Source organism: Phytophthora infestans, genomic scaffold, assembly GCF_000142945.1.
Source record: "Phytophthora infestans T30-4 supercont1.33 genomic scaffold, whole genome shotgun sequence".
Taxonomy (NCBI): Eukaryota; Oomycota; class Peronosporomycetes; order Peronosporales; family Peronosporaceae; genus Phytophthora; species Phytophthora infestans.
In genome coordinates this window covers 1,247,686-1,264,032 of record NW_003303726.1, presented here as the reverse complement: position 1 = coordinate 1,264,032, position 16,347 = coordinate 1,247,686, and the positions used below count along the sequence as shown (strand labels likewise).

Genomic DNA, 16,347 nt, shown 5'->3' with positions numbered 1-16,347 from the left:
AGCCTTATACGTAGTGTATGTGCTTCAGCATTTGAGGATGTAACTAAATAAGATAGTTTTGCTTAAATATGTACCACAACATCGCTTTTTCAACCCGCTTCGTTCTAGCTCACTTACCACAATACATCCTCCGTAAACTTCTCAGTAATGCCTGCCCATAACGACGCAATTCCATTCCCCTCGGCTCTACGGTTTCTCCTACACAAGACACAATATCCAGCGTGTCGTGTTTTGTCGCATCCCTAGCCTCACGTCAATTTCTTCTTGCAGTACTTCTTGGTTGTGGCCGCTCACCTTGTCACCACCTCGCTCGCAGACGGCTTCAAGCGGTATCGCAGTCTCCCCTTGACCTGCCGAACTCTTATCATTCTAATCCTGTCGTTTCTTTATGGCAACTACGTCTCCTCTTTTTCATTTCTTAATATTTTTATTTTTTTTAAATTTAGAATATAAAGCATGTTTTTGGAGAAAGTAGGACTCGAACCTACGTAGAAATGACTTCAACATATTTTCAGTCTGCCACCTGTAACCACTCAGCAATAAATAATCTATTAAAATTTAATATATTTAAAAATATCAAATATGAAAAAGCTTATTCGCTAAATAAAAAATGAACATGTGCTAGCCAGCCACCTAAAATTGAAAAAGTAGTTAAACTACTTATTAGTGATATTTGCATCAGTGCGCGCACTCCCCTCGTGCTTTGGCTTTCGGCTGCCCTCGTCTTGCCATTACCTGTGAACGAGGCTGTGCTACTTTGGTACGTACCTTTCGTCAGCGCTGTGCGCCATTAATAACAAATCTGGGTCCAAGAACGGACCATCCGCTATTATCCAAAGCATTGTTAGACAGAGGTTATACTGTGTGAATGTAGAAGTGATATTTGCTCTGTTAACCATCTTCCTGTGGCAGCCACCCGTGCCACCACTCCTGTGTGTCCGTATAGTCGGCGGCCGAACCGGTCTTTTCTACCGCCTTGAACCGCAGCTGCTCCAGCCGCACGGTCCAAATCCAACACTCCTCCTCGGTCGTCGCACTCTCGGCAGAACTCGTCACTTCAGCTTGAAGATCTCCCGCAGTTCCGCGATCCTCGGCGCCGGTAACGCCTTCGTGAGAAGGTCCGCCATCATCAGGCGTGACTCCACGTACTCGGGCTTCACTATCCCTTTCCTGGCAAAATCACAGATGAACTTCACGCGTATGTCCACGTGCTTCGCACTCGCCATGCTCTCCTCGGATTCTAGCTGCTTAATCGCCGCCTGGTTGTCCATTCTCATGGGCACTGGCTCCACTACCCGGAAACCCAGCTCACGCACCAGCTCCCGAAGTCCCAGCAGCTCGCGCCCCACCTGCGACGCTGACGTGAACTCGGCCTCCATCGTGGAGAGCGACACGCCGGTCTGCTTCTTGCAGATCCACTGCACCACAGCCCCGTCCATCGTCACGACTCCTCCAGTCACCGACTTCCTGTCGCTCTTGTCGGCGGCGAAGTCTGCGTCGCTCCAGCTCTCCAAAGCCATCACGTCGTCCTTCCTCGTCGGCGCCTGCATGGTCAGCTTGACGCTCTTCGTCCCCTTCAAGTACCTTGCGACCCTCTTCACCAGCTTCCAGTCACTCGTGGTCGGCTGGTGTGTCCTCCTCGTGGCCTTATGCACAGCGAAACTAATGTCGGGTCTCGTGCACCGTGCTATCCAAAGCAAACTTCCCACGAGCGACTGGAAACGGCGGATCGTTGGCTCACCCGGCGCACCCACCTTGGTCAACAACTGCGGCTCGTCTACCTCCGCCTCGTTGTGCTCATCACCAACAGGAACCCGCACACTGTTCGCGTTTGCCAGCCCATGCTGCTCCAGCAGCTCCTCGATCGTCGCCTGCTGGTCCAGCGAGTACCCCTCGCTGCTGTCCAGCTCCACGCGCATCCCCAAGAATTTCCTCACCTCGCCCAAGTCTTTCACGGACAACACGCTCATGGAGCAGAAGAAATCGTCCACCAGACTCGGCTTGGACGCGGTGACCAGGAGATCATCCACGTACACGCCCACGAGCGTCATCTCGCCGTCCTCTCGCTTGTAGTATAGGCACATGTCCGTCACGCACCGTGTGAACCCCGCCTCCTCCAGCTTCGCGTGCAGGAGTTGACTCCACAGCCTGCCTGCTTGGCGTAGGCCGTACAACGACTTCCTCAAGCGCAGCGCCAGCTTACCTTTGACGCTCACTCCGAGCCTGCGCATCACCTCATCTCCGATCACCATTCCCTGTGGGATCTCCAGGTAGATCTCAAGATGCTGCTCCTTGTCGGCCTTCACGTACGCGTTGGGGATGTCCCCGTGCCTCGCCGGCACGCCCCAGCGACGAGCAAAACCAGGATGACCTTCACCGTGCTCAGTTCCATGACCGCCGCGAACGTGAGCCCGAAGTCCACGCCAAAGATCTGCTCGTTGCCGCACGCAACGAGCCTGGCCTTGAACCTTTCTATGGCTCCGTCTGCATCAGTCTTGGTCTTGAATACCCACTTAGTGTGCAGTACGTGGCTGCCGATCGGTGGCACCACCACGACCCACACGCCGTTCTCCTCCAGCGCTTTGAGCTCCTCCGCGATGGCAACCAGCCATTTCCTCCAGAGCTTGCTCCTCTTTGCCTGCCGGTAGTTCTTCGGGTCGGGCTCCCGCACGCTGTTCACCACATCCGCGGTCTGTTCCACCCGATCCTCATCAGCGCCTCCACTCGCCACCGCCTCAGCGGGCTTCCGCGTAGCCGAGCGCGTCTGATGCCTATCCCGCGTCCAGCGAGATTTCTTCCCGCGACGCTTCGCCTTTTCCTTCGTCTTTGTCCTCGAGGTGTCTGTCTCCAAAGCGCCCGTGCCCTCCGACTCCTCGGAGTCCTCCAGATGCACGCGCTTCAATTGTTCGTTCTGCACGTCTGACAACGTCTCGACGTTGCTCACATGCTGCGTCACTACGACTACATTATCCTTCGGGAGATACACCCGGTAGCCTTTAATCTCGTCGTTCTTTCCCACGATCATGCCCGCCTTGCCCCTCTCACCCAGGGACTTGTTCTTTGCGTCCACGTGCACCGTACAGGGCGACCCGAAAACCACGATGTCACTCAAATCCGGTGTGTTCTTCGTGAGCATCTGCAGTGGCGACTTCGATCCTGGGTTAGCCTTCGTCGGGCTCCTGTTTAGGATATAGGCTGCATATTCCGCAGCATCCCCCCAGAAACTAAGCGGAAGGCCACAGGCGAACACCATGCTCCGCACCATATTCATAACGGTGCGGTGCATTCGTTCCGCCTTGCCGTTACTAGCCTGGTTTCGCGGCTCGCTAATCTGCCGCCTGATTCCGGTATCCTTGCAGAAGAGATCCAGGGTCTTGTATTCTCCACCACCGTCCGTCCTCAACACGTGTATACGGCAGTTGAACTGCCGCTCAAAGTACGCCATGAAATGCTTAAACTTCTGTGCCGCAGCGTCCTTAGTCTTCGCCAAGAAGACCCTGCAGTAGTTGGTGCGATGATCAACAAAGTTGACCATGTATCGGTTCCCTAGTCGATCTCTCGGAGTCATCGGCCCCTTCAGGTCGGAGCAGATGACTCCTCCGATCACGTCGATGGGCGAGTTAGCCCCGGTGTCCTTGCGCGACTGCTTCTTCTTGGTCTGTTTGCCCTGGGCACAAGCCAAGCAGTTCGCCCTCACCTCGTCCGTGAGTGCAATCCCGGATGCCGGGTCCTTGGCCATCTTAATGATCGTGTCGTAGCTCAGATGCCCTAACCTACGGTGGAAATGCATGAGCGGCCCGGTCTGCACGTCCCTGCCGACGTCCGCTTCACCTTCCGCCAACACCGACATCAACACGTTGCCCTCCGCCCCGTGTCTCTAGACTCCATTGCACGCACGGTGAGAACGTTGTTTGTCTTCTCGACGTCAAACACCGCCGGCCCGCCGTTGATGCCGGCTACCACGCGGTGCTTCCCTCGGTACGCGAGTCCGTACCCCTTCGCCTCCAACAACCCGTACGATATGATGTTCCTTTCCAAGTTTTCCGCGTACTGCACGTTCAGCAGCCGCACTTTGATCATCTTCCCCATCGCCGTGGTTACGAGCATTACGCTCCCGCGCTTAGTTACTTTTAGCGCTCCTCCGTCCGCTGCCACGCATTGACTTTCGTAGTCTTCCGCGTCTTCCAGCAGCTTCGGATCATTCACCAGATGACGGCTGGATCCACTGTCCAGGATCTAGTCCTCCGTCTCTGTGGCCGACTCCTCGACCGTGAGCACGAAGTCAGCGTCCGCGCCTTCGCCCCACCTCTTCTTCTTGTTCGGACAGGCCGCCCGCAAGTGGCCAGATTTACCACACTTGTAGCACTTGCGGTCGTCCTTCTCGTCCTCGTGCACATCGTTGACCACGTCTCGCCCCAGTTGCTTGCCCCGCAGCTCGATCTCCGTCGACTGGGCGAGGTGCGCCAGCTCTTCCGCTTGGCGCAGGTAGTCCGTGCGTGCCAAGTTCAGCCTGGACAGCATCGACACTCGCATGTTCGGATCCGCGTAGTGCACGATGTTGTCTAGGACCAGGTTGTCCGCACCGCCGCACGCCTCGCTAACTGCCACGAGGTATAGGTAGTGCTCTGTCCAGCTTCTCTTGGAGCTCTTCGGTGCCGTGAACATCTTCATGCTCTGCGCGGGTGTGATCTTCGTGGCGAAGGTGTGCAGCATCCGCTGCATCGCATGCTCGAGCGTTGGCTGTTCTTCCCACCAGCCTTCAACCTGCTGGTTGTAGTACCTCTCGGCCATTCCGCTAAGATGGTGACCGAGGATGTCAACCTTGACGTCCTCGGTCCACTGGAACCCACTAGCACGCTCGGCGAACTGTATCTGGCGCACAAAGTGCTTGCCCCACGCCAGGAAACCGCTCCCTAGCCCATGGTACAGCTCCTTTCCGTCGAACGGCCGGATCCCCAGCTTTCTCTGCCGGGTGTCAGGTAACCCAGCGAATCCCTGTCCTGGCGACGGTGGCGGTGGCACTCGATACGCTTGCGGCGGCACATAGTGCTGCGGCAGCGCCGGCTGTGGCGCCTGAGCCATCTCGACGTTCGCTGCTGCATCTCGGTACTCACGTTGCTTCATCCCGAAGTACGTGGCCGGCGAGACGGCAGGCGACGTGCGCCGCGGTGGCGTCTGGTCCAGGGCCTGCCTGTCCATGGCTCTGCCCAGGCCCAGCGACGACCCGAAAACGCTGCTCTCTCGACCCTTGCGTTCTTTCTCCTCCTGTCGCTCCTGCGACTCCTCCAGGCGTCCCATGCGCACTGCGAGGTCCTTGAGTAGGTCTAGTAGCTTGTCCTGCGTTCCTTTCGGTTCGTCGTCCGCCTTCTTGACTTCATCATCTTCGCCGTACTGGCTGCCTGCCCTTTCGCGACTAGGCTCTGCTTCCGGCTTGCCTTGGACTTCGTCCGTGGCAACAGTATGAACCATTGGGCTCATAACCTGTTAGACAGAGGTTATACTGTGAGAATGTAGAAGTGATATTTGCTCTGTTAACCATCTTCCTGTGGCAGCCACCCGTGCCACCACTCCTGTGTGTCCGTATAGTCGGCGGCCGAACCGGTCTTTTCTACCGCCTTGAACCGCAGCTGCTCCAGCCGCACGGTCCAAATCCAACAAGCATCGCCTGTGTTCTGTGGTCTTTCGTTTAAAAGGCGGCGTCTCATGATGTTCAGTCTCCAGGTCTTGTGGCAGCGTACCAGCGTTACATTAACGGTGCCGACCGCCATGACCAGCTATGACTTCAGGCATATTCAATGCAGATGGCCGTAAGGTACGATGCTACGATGACATGGTGTGTTTATGCTTGCTAATTTATGCTGTTTTGGCTATAGATTCAACAATTACTATCAGTGATTATTTCTCGGGCTTGTGGATATGGCCCCTGTGAACGCTTAACGACTGAAAAAAAACGAAAAGGAAGAATTTGCGCTTCAAAGTTTAGGAACAAACAGATCATCGTAGGAAGGAAGAGAGCTTTACGCAAACCCGACGACCATCCGCACAACATGGCAATACAGAGCTACCGGCTTTAGTACAGGACGAGCATACGATGACCCAAAACTACGGACGTTCGCGTCCAGCGCCTACGCCAACGGCAGTGCAAGGTGTGTTCGGTGCGGTGAGGTGGAACGTCTAGCTATTACTGCGGTACGTGCTCACGGAAAGGTCCCAGATTGGTGATACTCTGCAACAGAGTGCGCGATTACCCGCGGAATCCTACCTACACGTGCTCGCAGATTTGACACTTGCTCTGGCAGAATGAAGTGTTTGCCCCAAAGAGAAGTGGTATTCGAGACAGGTCTATTAAGAGCGGTAGCATATAAGGATACATCAGAGTACATGAAATGAAATATACATTGCGCGTTTTGCTAGTGAGCTGGAGCGTGTTTGCTTTCGTGTGTGGAGAGCACGGCTTGTCCTCCAGCGGCTTGGTTGATCTCTAGCGAGACTCAATGTGGCGACTTGGCTTTCTCTGGTCACCTTCTCACCAGAAAAAGATTTATTGGGCGGAACAAGATTGGCTCGAATTTGTGTAAAACGTTTCAAATGAGCTTAGTTACATCACATGCGCAAAGGTGCATTTCTTAATTATAATAAACTATGGTATAATTTATTCGCTACGATTTCTTATGCTGTTTAGAACAGCAAACCGCGCTTTCTCATCTTGTGTATGTCACCCCTCTGTGCTCAAAGGCTAAGGCTTTCTCGCCGAAACAAACACTTGAGCATACATTTTCATTTCATCAGAGATGAAGTTAAGCGCGACAATGTGTGCGTCAAGTACTGTCAAAGTGAGGAGCAGCTCGTTAAGATATTCGCCAATTCACTGCAACGCGTTGTCTTTTAGCGTCATAGAGCTCAGCTACGTGGGCTCTAAGTGGCATTGCATTTATGGGAGGCTGTAGGCTTGTAAAACGCTTGCTGTTTCTCTGCGAGTACCCGAGCGGATCTTGATGACCTCGACGGATTTGACCAAATAATCAAGCGGATGGTAAGTGTCACCTGCCAAGAACTCGTGCCCGATGAGCATGAGACATCAGGCAATACAAGCTTTGAAGCCACATGAGTAATTTATTTTAGTCTATGAACGAGCAACATAGCTTTGAGCGTGATCTTCTAGCGTTTCAAGCTGAGTGTGCGCTACCAGACTATTTCATCGAACATGTTTCAACCAATAGGCTGTTCGCACGGATGCAGCCGCGCTATGAGCTACCTACAAGAAAAGAGCTTGGAGGTCGTATCCTTAAATTAATGCAGAAAGCGCAGAAACTGCGTCGAATGAGAGCCTGCAAGAGAAGCAAGAGGATACTGGCGGGCGGATAAATTACCTTTCTGACGTATAGCAGAATGTCGCTCGACGTCACCCTCTTACATGCCAACTTTGCATGTTTGGCATTGCTGTCCAGCATGAGTTACTACCAGTCGACTCAGCTCACCATGGCATTGTCATAGCCAAGCACGTGGAGGGATCACTTATGAGAGCGTTGACACTAGGATGGATTGTCGGTGCCGTCGTTACTGACAGTGCGGGTCAATGCGCAAGGGCCAGACGAATACTGGCCTTAATATGGCCAAATATTGTGTTTTTACGGTACTTTGCTCATGACGTGAACAGCTTGGTTAAGGCCGTTTTGAAGACAGTGTTCAAGACAGAGACGAAGCAGGCAGCTTCTGCGACGGCAAGTTTGAACAGTTCATTGGCAAAGTGGCTCGTGCGTGCGAACGAGCGCGTTTATGCAATGTATCGGGAAACCTTGGTATTTATTATGCTGTGTGAGACCCGCTGGAATAGCATGCAGGCATGCTTTGCAAGCCTGCTTCGCGTTAGATCGGCGCTAAAAGATTTGGCCCACGGATATCGATATGATGCTAAATTCCCTACATCGCTACATGTATTTCGCGATCCGCTGTTCTGGAGAACTTAATCGATGCTGAGAGCGTCATTCGGCCGCTGTCGGAAGCATTCTACATACTACAAAAAGATGACAACACAATGGCGGACGTCGTGCGGTGCTTTGAAAAAATTAATGCTGCCTTTGTTGCCAGTCCATTCGCTTCTCATCTAGTCCCAGTGGTGAATAAGCGATGGGCGAGCTGTGAGCAACCGCTGATGCTTCTTGCTTTCGCATTGCACCCGCTCTACGTGACCCATACGCGTGCCTTAATCCAAACTCACGAAAATACTGTCTTTTTAATGTCAGTAGACGGCGTCTCCGCTGCTGCTGACTATTACTATCGCCGCTATGTTGTTCTCAACATCAATGGACTCGTAGGTGATGTTGACAAGTGGTTGCGTGACAAATTTACCCCGAAGAAGCACACTGACTTCACTGACCAGGCCGGTGTCCTTCAACCGAATGAGGTAATTGATTATTGGGTCCACGTTGCGGATTCGTGGTACGGCAAGGGCAGTAAACTTCTTCAGCTAGCGAAAGTAATTCTGTCGGTCGCAGTGAGCACTGCGACATGCGAGCGCTACTTTAGCGAACTGGAATTGATACAGACACCGCGGCAAAATAAACTTAAGTTTGATAAAGCTCGACTCATCAGCATCATTCGAAATGAGGTCCGCGAACGCAATCGTCGGGAAAGTGATATCGGCGAGTATAGAAGACAGAAGGAGCTTGTTGGCCCTGCAGAGAGACCAAAACAGCAGATGCACGGAGTTTCCGATTTAACATCCTCGCTGTCCGCTCTGGTTGACGTTACTGATGTAGACTATATGGAGACTGTTGGAGCAGTGGACTTCTGGCTGGACGCCATCGACGATATAGAAGACGATGGAGATATTGTTAATAACGTCGGTGACGAGGAATGGTATGTTTACGACCCAGAGCTGGAGCCAGTTCCTGTAGCTAACCGAAGCCAAGAGCTTCCGGATATAAAAATTCCATCGTTTCCACAGGAAAAGCTCTTGACGGGTTCGAGAGCTCAACCAGTTACGCTAGAAACGGTATTTTCAAGCTGGGTGGAGCTGCCTGCTGTAGCAGCATCGCAGTAAAAGCTGACCGGACGCTAAAGCTTCCTCTCTCGTAGTTATAGATAAACCGTGCCAAGTCGTAGTAGCGCTCTTATTTTCTGCCCAATACAAGGTGCCAACGTTGGCTAACAAGTATTTGCAGCATTTAAATCATTCGAATTCGTCGCTCATCACTCGAAGGAGCCAAGCTATTCTCTAAACACTCTGCTGACGTCATGTCCTCCTTGTCTTCTTCATTCTCACTATTCGATACCATTATCAGCTTCTTGAACGACCTTTCCTCTGCGATTCTTCCGTCAGCAATCACAGCAATCTGGTCGCAATGGCTCACGAAAAGCTCAGCGAGTGCGCCACTAGCAGCACCAGCTTGCCCTTCAGCGACTTCTTGAAGCACGCCTTGAGCCCACATGGCTGTCCACTACAGACAGAACGGCTTCCAGCAGATAAATGTCGACGTCCTGATACACTGCACAAGCGATGGCCACACGCGTGCGCTAGATGCTACTAAGATTGAGGCCCTTCACGCCGATCTCCGTACGGCCTCCAGCAGTCAAGGTACGTCTTAAGTGAGCTCACGCGCAGAGCCTCCTCGTACTTGTCGGCGTCGCACGGCAGTTCGAATGTGATGTTGGTGCACATCGTCTCGTTTTGGCTGAACGGCTGCTGTGATTCGTACTCACCTTGCCAGGAATTGCCACTGAACCAGAGCTACAGCGGCGTCACCCAAGATTCCAGCCAGCAAAATGGGCTTGCCACTACCCACATTACCTACAATGACATGCAGCCCTTCCATTCTGGCTGAAACGTCATTGTGACGTAGCGTAAAGCCCTCAACCACTGGTGTCGTCAGAGCCTTTTCTTCTTCGATCTTCAAGTCATTTATCTTGTCGTCAACCGGTGAGGCAGCGTCCGACTCGGATTTACGCCCTGTATCGAGCTCCTCACCTCGATCAAGCCGCCCTCACTCACCCTGATGCGCTCCTCGACCACCAAGTAGCTACGCAGACGATCAAACTTACGGTCGCTTCCACCGCGCTGTTCGGTACTCGTGACAGCACGAACACTGGGAAGCGCAGGATGTTGAACAGCGCCAGATTTCGTTAACGCCGTACCGACATCCACCAGCAGCATGTATGCATTGAACGTCACCAGCGACGGGACGAAGCAGAAGATCGTGTTGAGCCCCCCCCCCTCCTACCGCCAAATACGTAAGTCCGGAGACGCGCCAGCTCCTAGTCGTGGGACGTCATGACGCGCCCACAGTCACCAACACAGAATAAACTGCCTTTTGGTGATGAAGGATTCTGTCTTGTGTTCGAGATCCGTAAAAACGTGTAAGAACTCGTAAAACGTTACTGTAACGGGGTAAGAGATACCGTTACTAGCTTACACTATAGTGCGGAGGAAGCTCGCAATAATAAAACCAAGTCTTAGGTTTGTGTCAAATTCAACTCTGATTTATTTAGGACCAGGGTGGCTACCCCTGGCCTCGTGTGAACCACTCAAACACATGTCTATATCTGATTGATTAATAAGTGAGTCTGGCTCCTCACTATCAACCAATCAGATGATGACACCTTGGCACACACTACCCGTGTGCCACCTTACCTACTTATGTAATAACTAAAGAAATATCTACCTACTTATGTAATTGGAGTTGGGCCCATTACAGTTACCACGGGTGGTAAAAAGTAAATCACGTCGTTATCGCCAGCACTGGTCTACACTCGCTCGTGTCCACTCCTTGATCTTGTTTAGTCGCTAAATTCCGTCCCGTAAGCTTACCGTAAGCTTTACCCATTTTTTAGGTACCATACTTTTTCAATGGAAAAGTATGGTACCTAAGATCAGTAAGCATACAGTAATAATTTGTACGGATACGTCACATGCTCCACGTCCGTTGCTATTTATTGTGTTAATAGGAGAGAAGGTACACGTACTTGTGTGATGCATGTGATCGTGTAGGCTATAGAGTAGACTGGCTGTGCTTTTAATAGGATGCAAGCAGTGCTAGCGATTTGGATTCACATTTAAATTTTTCACAAGCCAACAAGTCTTTATTCACTGTACTGCTGTTGCGGTTTCTAAATGCAACAGCTTTTTTTTACGAGTGTAGTGCCGCCGATTTTGCTGTGATGACCAATACAAGAAACATCGGTCAAGTATTTAAACTGGCCCAAGGTTTGTAGTTTAACATTTCGGACTCAGTAAAACCGCGAAAAGACACGTGAGCCTATTTTATCGGTAATAATGGATTAAATTAAATCCGTCTGAAACCAACCATCATTAAGTACATGCAGGTGTGACCCAAAAACACTTGAAATAATCCTGTGGTGTCATTCTACAACTGGTCTATTATGACGCGAGGAGGGCACCGTAGAATACAGCGATGGCGTCGGTGGCGCCATGTTCATCAATATCAACAGCAACTTGTTGTCATTTAGCAGAGGATAAATAGGCACCAGCGGTTATACACTCACCTCCAGGGTCCACGTCGAGAGACGGCTCCGTGATGGCCAAGTATGCTACCGGAGCCTCCGCAGTTAAATTTGAGCCGTACATTGCCGACTTCATCGGCCCCCACCGCAACCGCGTTAGACACTAATTGCGCCACTAGCGCCCCCGCCAGTTGTGCCCGGTCCGTTCCTCACAGACCCACCGGATCCGCGTTCGACTTCAACCCCGCCTTCTCCGTGCCAGACGAATACGCCAGCAGCGTCTCGTCAGTTGACTCCTCAGCATACCACATCGACTTCATCAGCTCAAACGAAGCCGCTGGTCGACGCCAGCCGCGTCTCTTGCTCCGTCTCAGTCAAATACGCCACCAGCGCCAAACCGGTAGGTCATCGCCGTATACACATGCCCACCGGATGTGTCTTGGACGCCAACTATGTTGCCTTAACCGTGTCTGACGAATAACCATTTACTCCTTGTTGCATTTTGTCAACAAATTCGCTGCGGTTTTATCAATTTAATACTACAAAAATAGTTCAGATGAGCGAGCCTCCGACATTCTTTTGCTCATGAATACCGCAATATTAGCGCTTCTGTCAGAGGACTTGCAATCATTACCCCCCCCCCGTCACAAATGCCAAAACGTGCACCTACAAATTCTAAGTGCTTCAAACTTTGGAGCCTCAACGAATTGCAAAGTTAGGGGGTAATGCAGTATTACCGTCCACAAAGCTAATACTCGAGTAGTATTTTGCTTAGCCCAAACGGTTAGCGTGAGCTTTTAACCTGCTTCCTGCAAGATCTCCGTTGGTGCGATTGAAATGTGTCAAGCCTGATTAGCAACAGCAGTTATTATACATTGGCAAATTTTAACTTTTACCTTTCAAAAAAGTCCTGCTGTTGCACAGCTACTTTCATTCACTACAAATGCTTTAGCAAAAAAAATCGCCACTTTCTTGAAGAAAACGAAGAGAGTTTCTTCGTTTTGGAGGCTGAGAGACCCTGCGCACAAACAGGCTGTGGAAGAGGCGCTACAGTGGTAAAACCACCATTCCACAATTTATGTAAGTTGCCACACCGAGATTCCAATCGGGCAGCAGACCATTGGTCTGAGACCAACACTCTGTGTGCTGTGGTGAAGCAGCCCATCCCGCGGGGGGTACCATCGACAGACCAGACTTCGAAGCACAAATCGAGAGATGGCTTCGTTGCGCTCGATTCGTACGCTTGGCGGTTGTCTGCAGAATCCAGTCATTTTTTTCATCATGAGCAGGAAAAAGTTAACGAGTGCGATCATCCGAAGAGGAAAGCCTTGTTTCCGTGAGGATTCTTGGGCCACTGTGACTGCAGCGCGGAGCTCCTCCCCCCGGGGGTAGTAGAAAGAAGCTTGAGTACTGAAGAAGTTCTACTCTGCAAATTCTCACTATACATGTATCTCCCCAGTTGATTTCAGGCTAACCAGATAGATACACTTACAGTACTTGCTCTTTATTAAGTAAGTGCTGGATACTCGGTCAGTCCGATCTATAGTAGCACTACAGTACTGTAGCAATCTGTTGACAGTACTAACAGTAAAAAAAATCCTCTGTTTCCTGAAGATACTTGACGCTCCTGTCAGCGACTCTGTCATCTCACTATTCGATTTGCGGCCCGCCACCACAACTATTCCTCGCGTAATATGTTCGCTTTCTACGACGAAGTTCCCACCTCCACCTCCCTCCTCATGCAGTGTGAGTATCGCAGTAAAGTCTGCACCAACCATCGCGCTACTAATCATGATGGTACGCTCCACAAGCTCTGCGAATTTCACCGACAAAAGGCGAATCTGAATCAGCAGCGGCTACTCCGGCGCCAGCGCGAGAAGCGCGTTCGTGTCCAGCACAATGAGTCAACGTCCGAGGAACGTGGGTCTACTACTAAGAAGACCCGCCTTAGTCTTGAAACGATTGAGTGTCCATCCACGGATCTCAATTGCTTCCCCTCAGTGCCACTTGTGAGCTCAAGCACCTTCGGGTTGGTAGACATGGACATCCTGGAGCTGCTACTTATTGACATGCAGCCACAGACGTTGCCGCTGCTCGACGCATATCTGTCATCGAGCGCCGTGGATGATAAGGGATCGATCACAGTGTAGATTAGAACTACGACGTGGAATTTTTCGTTGTTGCGTAGAATAACAATAATCCAGTTCAGCTTACTACAAATTAAAATTAATTTACGTATTGGCCAGATCGGTCACAAGGATTCCGTGGCAGAGGCCACAAAGTCTCCACTCAAACAATTTATCGCTCCGAGATAAAACTGCAAAAACAGTTACGCGGATCGTCACGGTACAGTATATATTATATCGGCTCGTGCATCTTTCCGAACCCGAGCCAGTCAGCTTCTGAACTGACTGCTGCTCACTTCGCCTTTGGAAAGCCGCCATGTAATGACGGTATGTGCGTCCCTCACTTCAATCGCGACTTGCTTCCTCGGAGCAAAACCGCGAGCGCGAGTGCGCTGTACTCGGTACAGTACTGTATCCAGCGGAAATTGACTCATTCGTTGAGCAGCGAACATAGGATTCAAGCCGGAGTGAGTGATGTCTCCACTGCTGTAAGCCAAATGCCCCTTCGAGTGGAAAAACAAGCAGAGGATAACAACAACAGCTCGTCGTCGACCAAAACAGCACGCTGGATGCAGCGGACCATAGAATCTACGGTCTTCTCGAACCCTGCACAGTGCAGTGCTACACTGAGTACGGATTTTTTGGCGGGCTCGGCTAGCGTTGACGCAACTTTCCCATTTTTGACACGAGCCGAGCCGCCAAGCGAGCACAATTCCTTTGCTATTAATAGTGCAGAGCTGTGGCGCACACCAAGATCTCGTTGGTCGCCATACTGGCCCCAAGTGACTCCATTGGCCCATCACCTGGGGGGGCAATCGCAACTACTGTACCACAGGCGCATCCCCGTCAACACACTTTTGCTGACCACACCGCGACGGTCTTCAAGAGTCGACAAGCCTCTTCTGACCAAAGAATCTGCCCGCGAATAGTACTCGGCGATGCGGAAGGTTGCGCGCCATGGCTGTCATTCCGCAAAATATCGCGTAGCGAACAGCTCGAACAGCTCGCTACAATTTCTGTCGCTATGCCCGTTGCCTCTGTTGCCCCGCTGCCGCGCGAAATGCAGTGCGCATACCGTAGCAAGTTCTGCGACGCGCCGCGTGCCACCAAGCTGGACGGCACGCTTCACAAACTGTGCGACTTCCACCGCCGCAAGGCCAACGCCAACCAGCAGCGTCTACACAAGCGCAAGAAGCGCATTCTTGAGCAGCAAGCCGCTGATGGAGACTTCGTCATCCCACAGACGCCCAAGACCGGGATCCGCGCGATGAAACGTGCGCGCTTGAGCCCCGACAGCCCACAAAGCGCGACCGCGCCCGTCGATGGACACACATTCCAGAGCAACTTCGACTTGCTCGAAGTCCGGATTCTCGAAGTTCTGCTCTTTGGCACCGACGGCGCATGCACGCAACAACCCGCGCAGGTGACAATCAAGGACGAGAACATGCTCGGCCCCGTATCCCCCACAACGCCCACTATGATGACGCCAGTACCTGTGTTCGACGAAGCCTGGTCCGTGACGCTCTAACGAACATTGAAAAAAAATCAACTTGAATGGAGAACGATGAACCAGCGCCAAGTACAGTACTGCGTGCAATGAAAAACTATACTTAATACAAATTCAATTCGTACGCGAAGATTAACGGTATACTCGAAATGGTTGCTACTGTACTTGACTTTCACTAGTACAGTACAATGTAGTACACTACAGTAACTTACCGGTACATGTACAGTACTGTATGTACTCTTTACACTGTACAGAAGTCCCCCTCAATAAGCGTACGGGGGCGTCTGATAAATTTGCATAGGCTAAGCAATGCGATCTGGAAAAAAAAAATTTTCCTCCTTCGCTGTGATTCCGATATCAAGGGGTATATGAAGTGCAGGTAGCTCTTTTTCAGGGGGACTGTATGGTACAGTACTAAACTTTGAAATAAGCAAGGCTCGGACAAGCAGATAGAAACATTCATTCTTTGATTAAACTTCTCGCTTTGACATGTATAGTGGTTTTGTTGCCTTTGCTAGTGTGTGCTATCTATGGTCATTATAGCCTGTGGACGGAGATCGGCGCTGCACTTTGGCAGGCTGGTTCATATTTAGTGACGTGTAGAATATAGATCTTGAGCAGTCGGAAGGAGACCTGTTATCAGCGGCCCCAGCAACTTACGCAGTACGACTTGTGCCCAATAACGCAATCAATAGCTCAATATCTTCAGGATTTAGGTCGGTCGGTTCCTCTAGCGGCTCAGGTACATCCCACATATCAAGATCGTCATCTGTGTCGAGCTCCAAGGGGATATCTGCCTTCAAAAACTCGTCGACCATAGCTTGGAAATCATCGGTGTTGACCTGCATGGCTGCGAGCTGTCGGTCGAGCTGCTGTTGTCTGCGCTGCTCTCGCAGACGACGCTGCATATCACGCTGGGTCTTGTTGGCCTTGAGTCGATGGGACTGGCACAGCTTGTGCTGTGTGCCGTTGCGCTTGCGAGCTCGCTCGTTTGGGCACGGCTTGCTGCGGTAGGTGCATCGGAGCTCGCGCGGTACTGTGCTCTGTGCGAAGCTATCGTTCTGACTCATGAGTCGGGCAATAGAGCTGTAGCTGCTTGTTCAGCTGAAGGCAAATGTTATTGTGCTCTTCTCCTTGAGCCGGCGTGACATCCACGCCGACATGCGGAGGAGCTTCATCGTTTCGCTCGAGTGTCTGTGTGTGTGTTTGCGTGCGCGGCTGTTGATGGCCTCCCCATAGTGACGAGGCAAGATT

General features: G+C 51.6%; 5 protein-coding genes across 5 annotated transcripts; 3 read left to right on the top strand and 2 right to left on the bottom strand.

Moving 5' to 3' along the window:
- Nucleotides 1–1,224: 1,224 nt before the first annotated feature.
- Nucleotides 1,225–2,073, top strand: PITG_23031 (uncharacterized protein; the record flags this gene model as incomplete). The annotated part of the gene is made up of 1 exon (XM_002899076.1): nt 1,225–2,073. One exon carries the CDS (start codon nt 1,225–1,227, stop codon nt 2,071–2,073), a length of 849 nt encoding a protein of 282 aa, XP_002899122.1.
- Nucleotides 2,074–8,104: 6,031 nt separating this feature from the next.
- Nucleotides 8,105–11,780, bottom strand: PITG_14951 (uncharacterized protein; the record flags this gene model as incomplete). Its single annotated transcript, XM_002899075.1, has 10 exons — nt 8,105–8,202; nt 8,350–8,467; nt 8,522–8,675; nt 9,354–9,440; nt 9,561–9,730; nt 9,968–10,216; nt 10,699–10,743; nt 10,963–10,988; nt 11,503–11,590; nt 11,682–11,780. The coding sequence occupies 10 exons, from the start codon at nt 11,778–11,780 to the stop codon at nt 8,105–8,107; spliced, it is 1,134 nt and encodes a 377-aa protein (XP_002899121.1).
- A 1,374-nt stretch (nt 11,781–13,154) lies between these two features.
- PITG_14950 (uncharacterized protein) lies at nt 13,155–13,610 on the top strand (the record flags this gene model as incomplete). Its single annotated transcript, XM_002899074.1, has 2 exons — nt 13,155–13,347; nt 13,498–13,610. The coding sequence occupies 2 exons, from the start codon at nt 13,155–13,157 to the stop codon at nt 13,608–13,610; spliced, it is 306 nt and encodes a 101-aa protein (XP_002899120.1).
- A 473-nt stretch (nt 13,611–14,083) lies between these two features.
- Nucleotides 14,084–15,243, top strand: PITG_14949 (uncharacterized protein; the record flags this gene model as incomplete). Its single annotated transcript, XM_002899073.1, has 2 exons — nt 14,084–14,216; nt 14,516–15,243. The coding sequence occupies 2 exons, from the start codon at nt 14,084–14,086 to the stop codon at nt 15,112–15,114; spliced, it is 732 nt and encodes a 243-aa protein (XP_002899119.1).
- Nucleotides 15,244–15,749: 506 nt separating this feature from the next.
- On the bottom strand, nt 15,750–16,284 carry PITG_14948 (uncharacterized protein; the record flags this gene model as incomplete). The annotated part of the gene is made up of 1 exon (XM_002899072.1): nt 15,750–16,284. One exon carries the CDS (start codon nt 16,161–16,163, stop codon nt 15,750–15,752), a length of 414 nt encoding a protein of 137 aa, XP_002899118.1.
- Between the last annotated feature and the right edge of the window lie 63 nt (nt 16,285–16,347).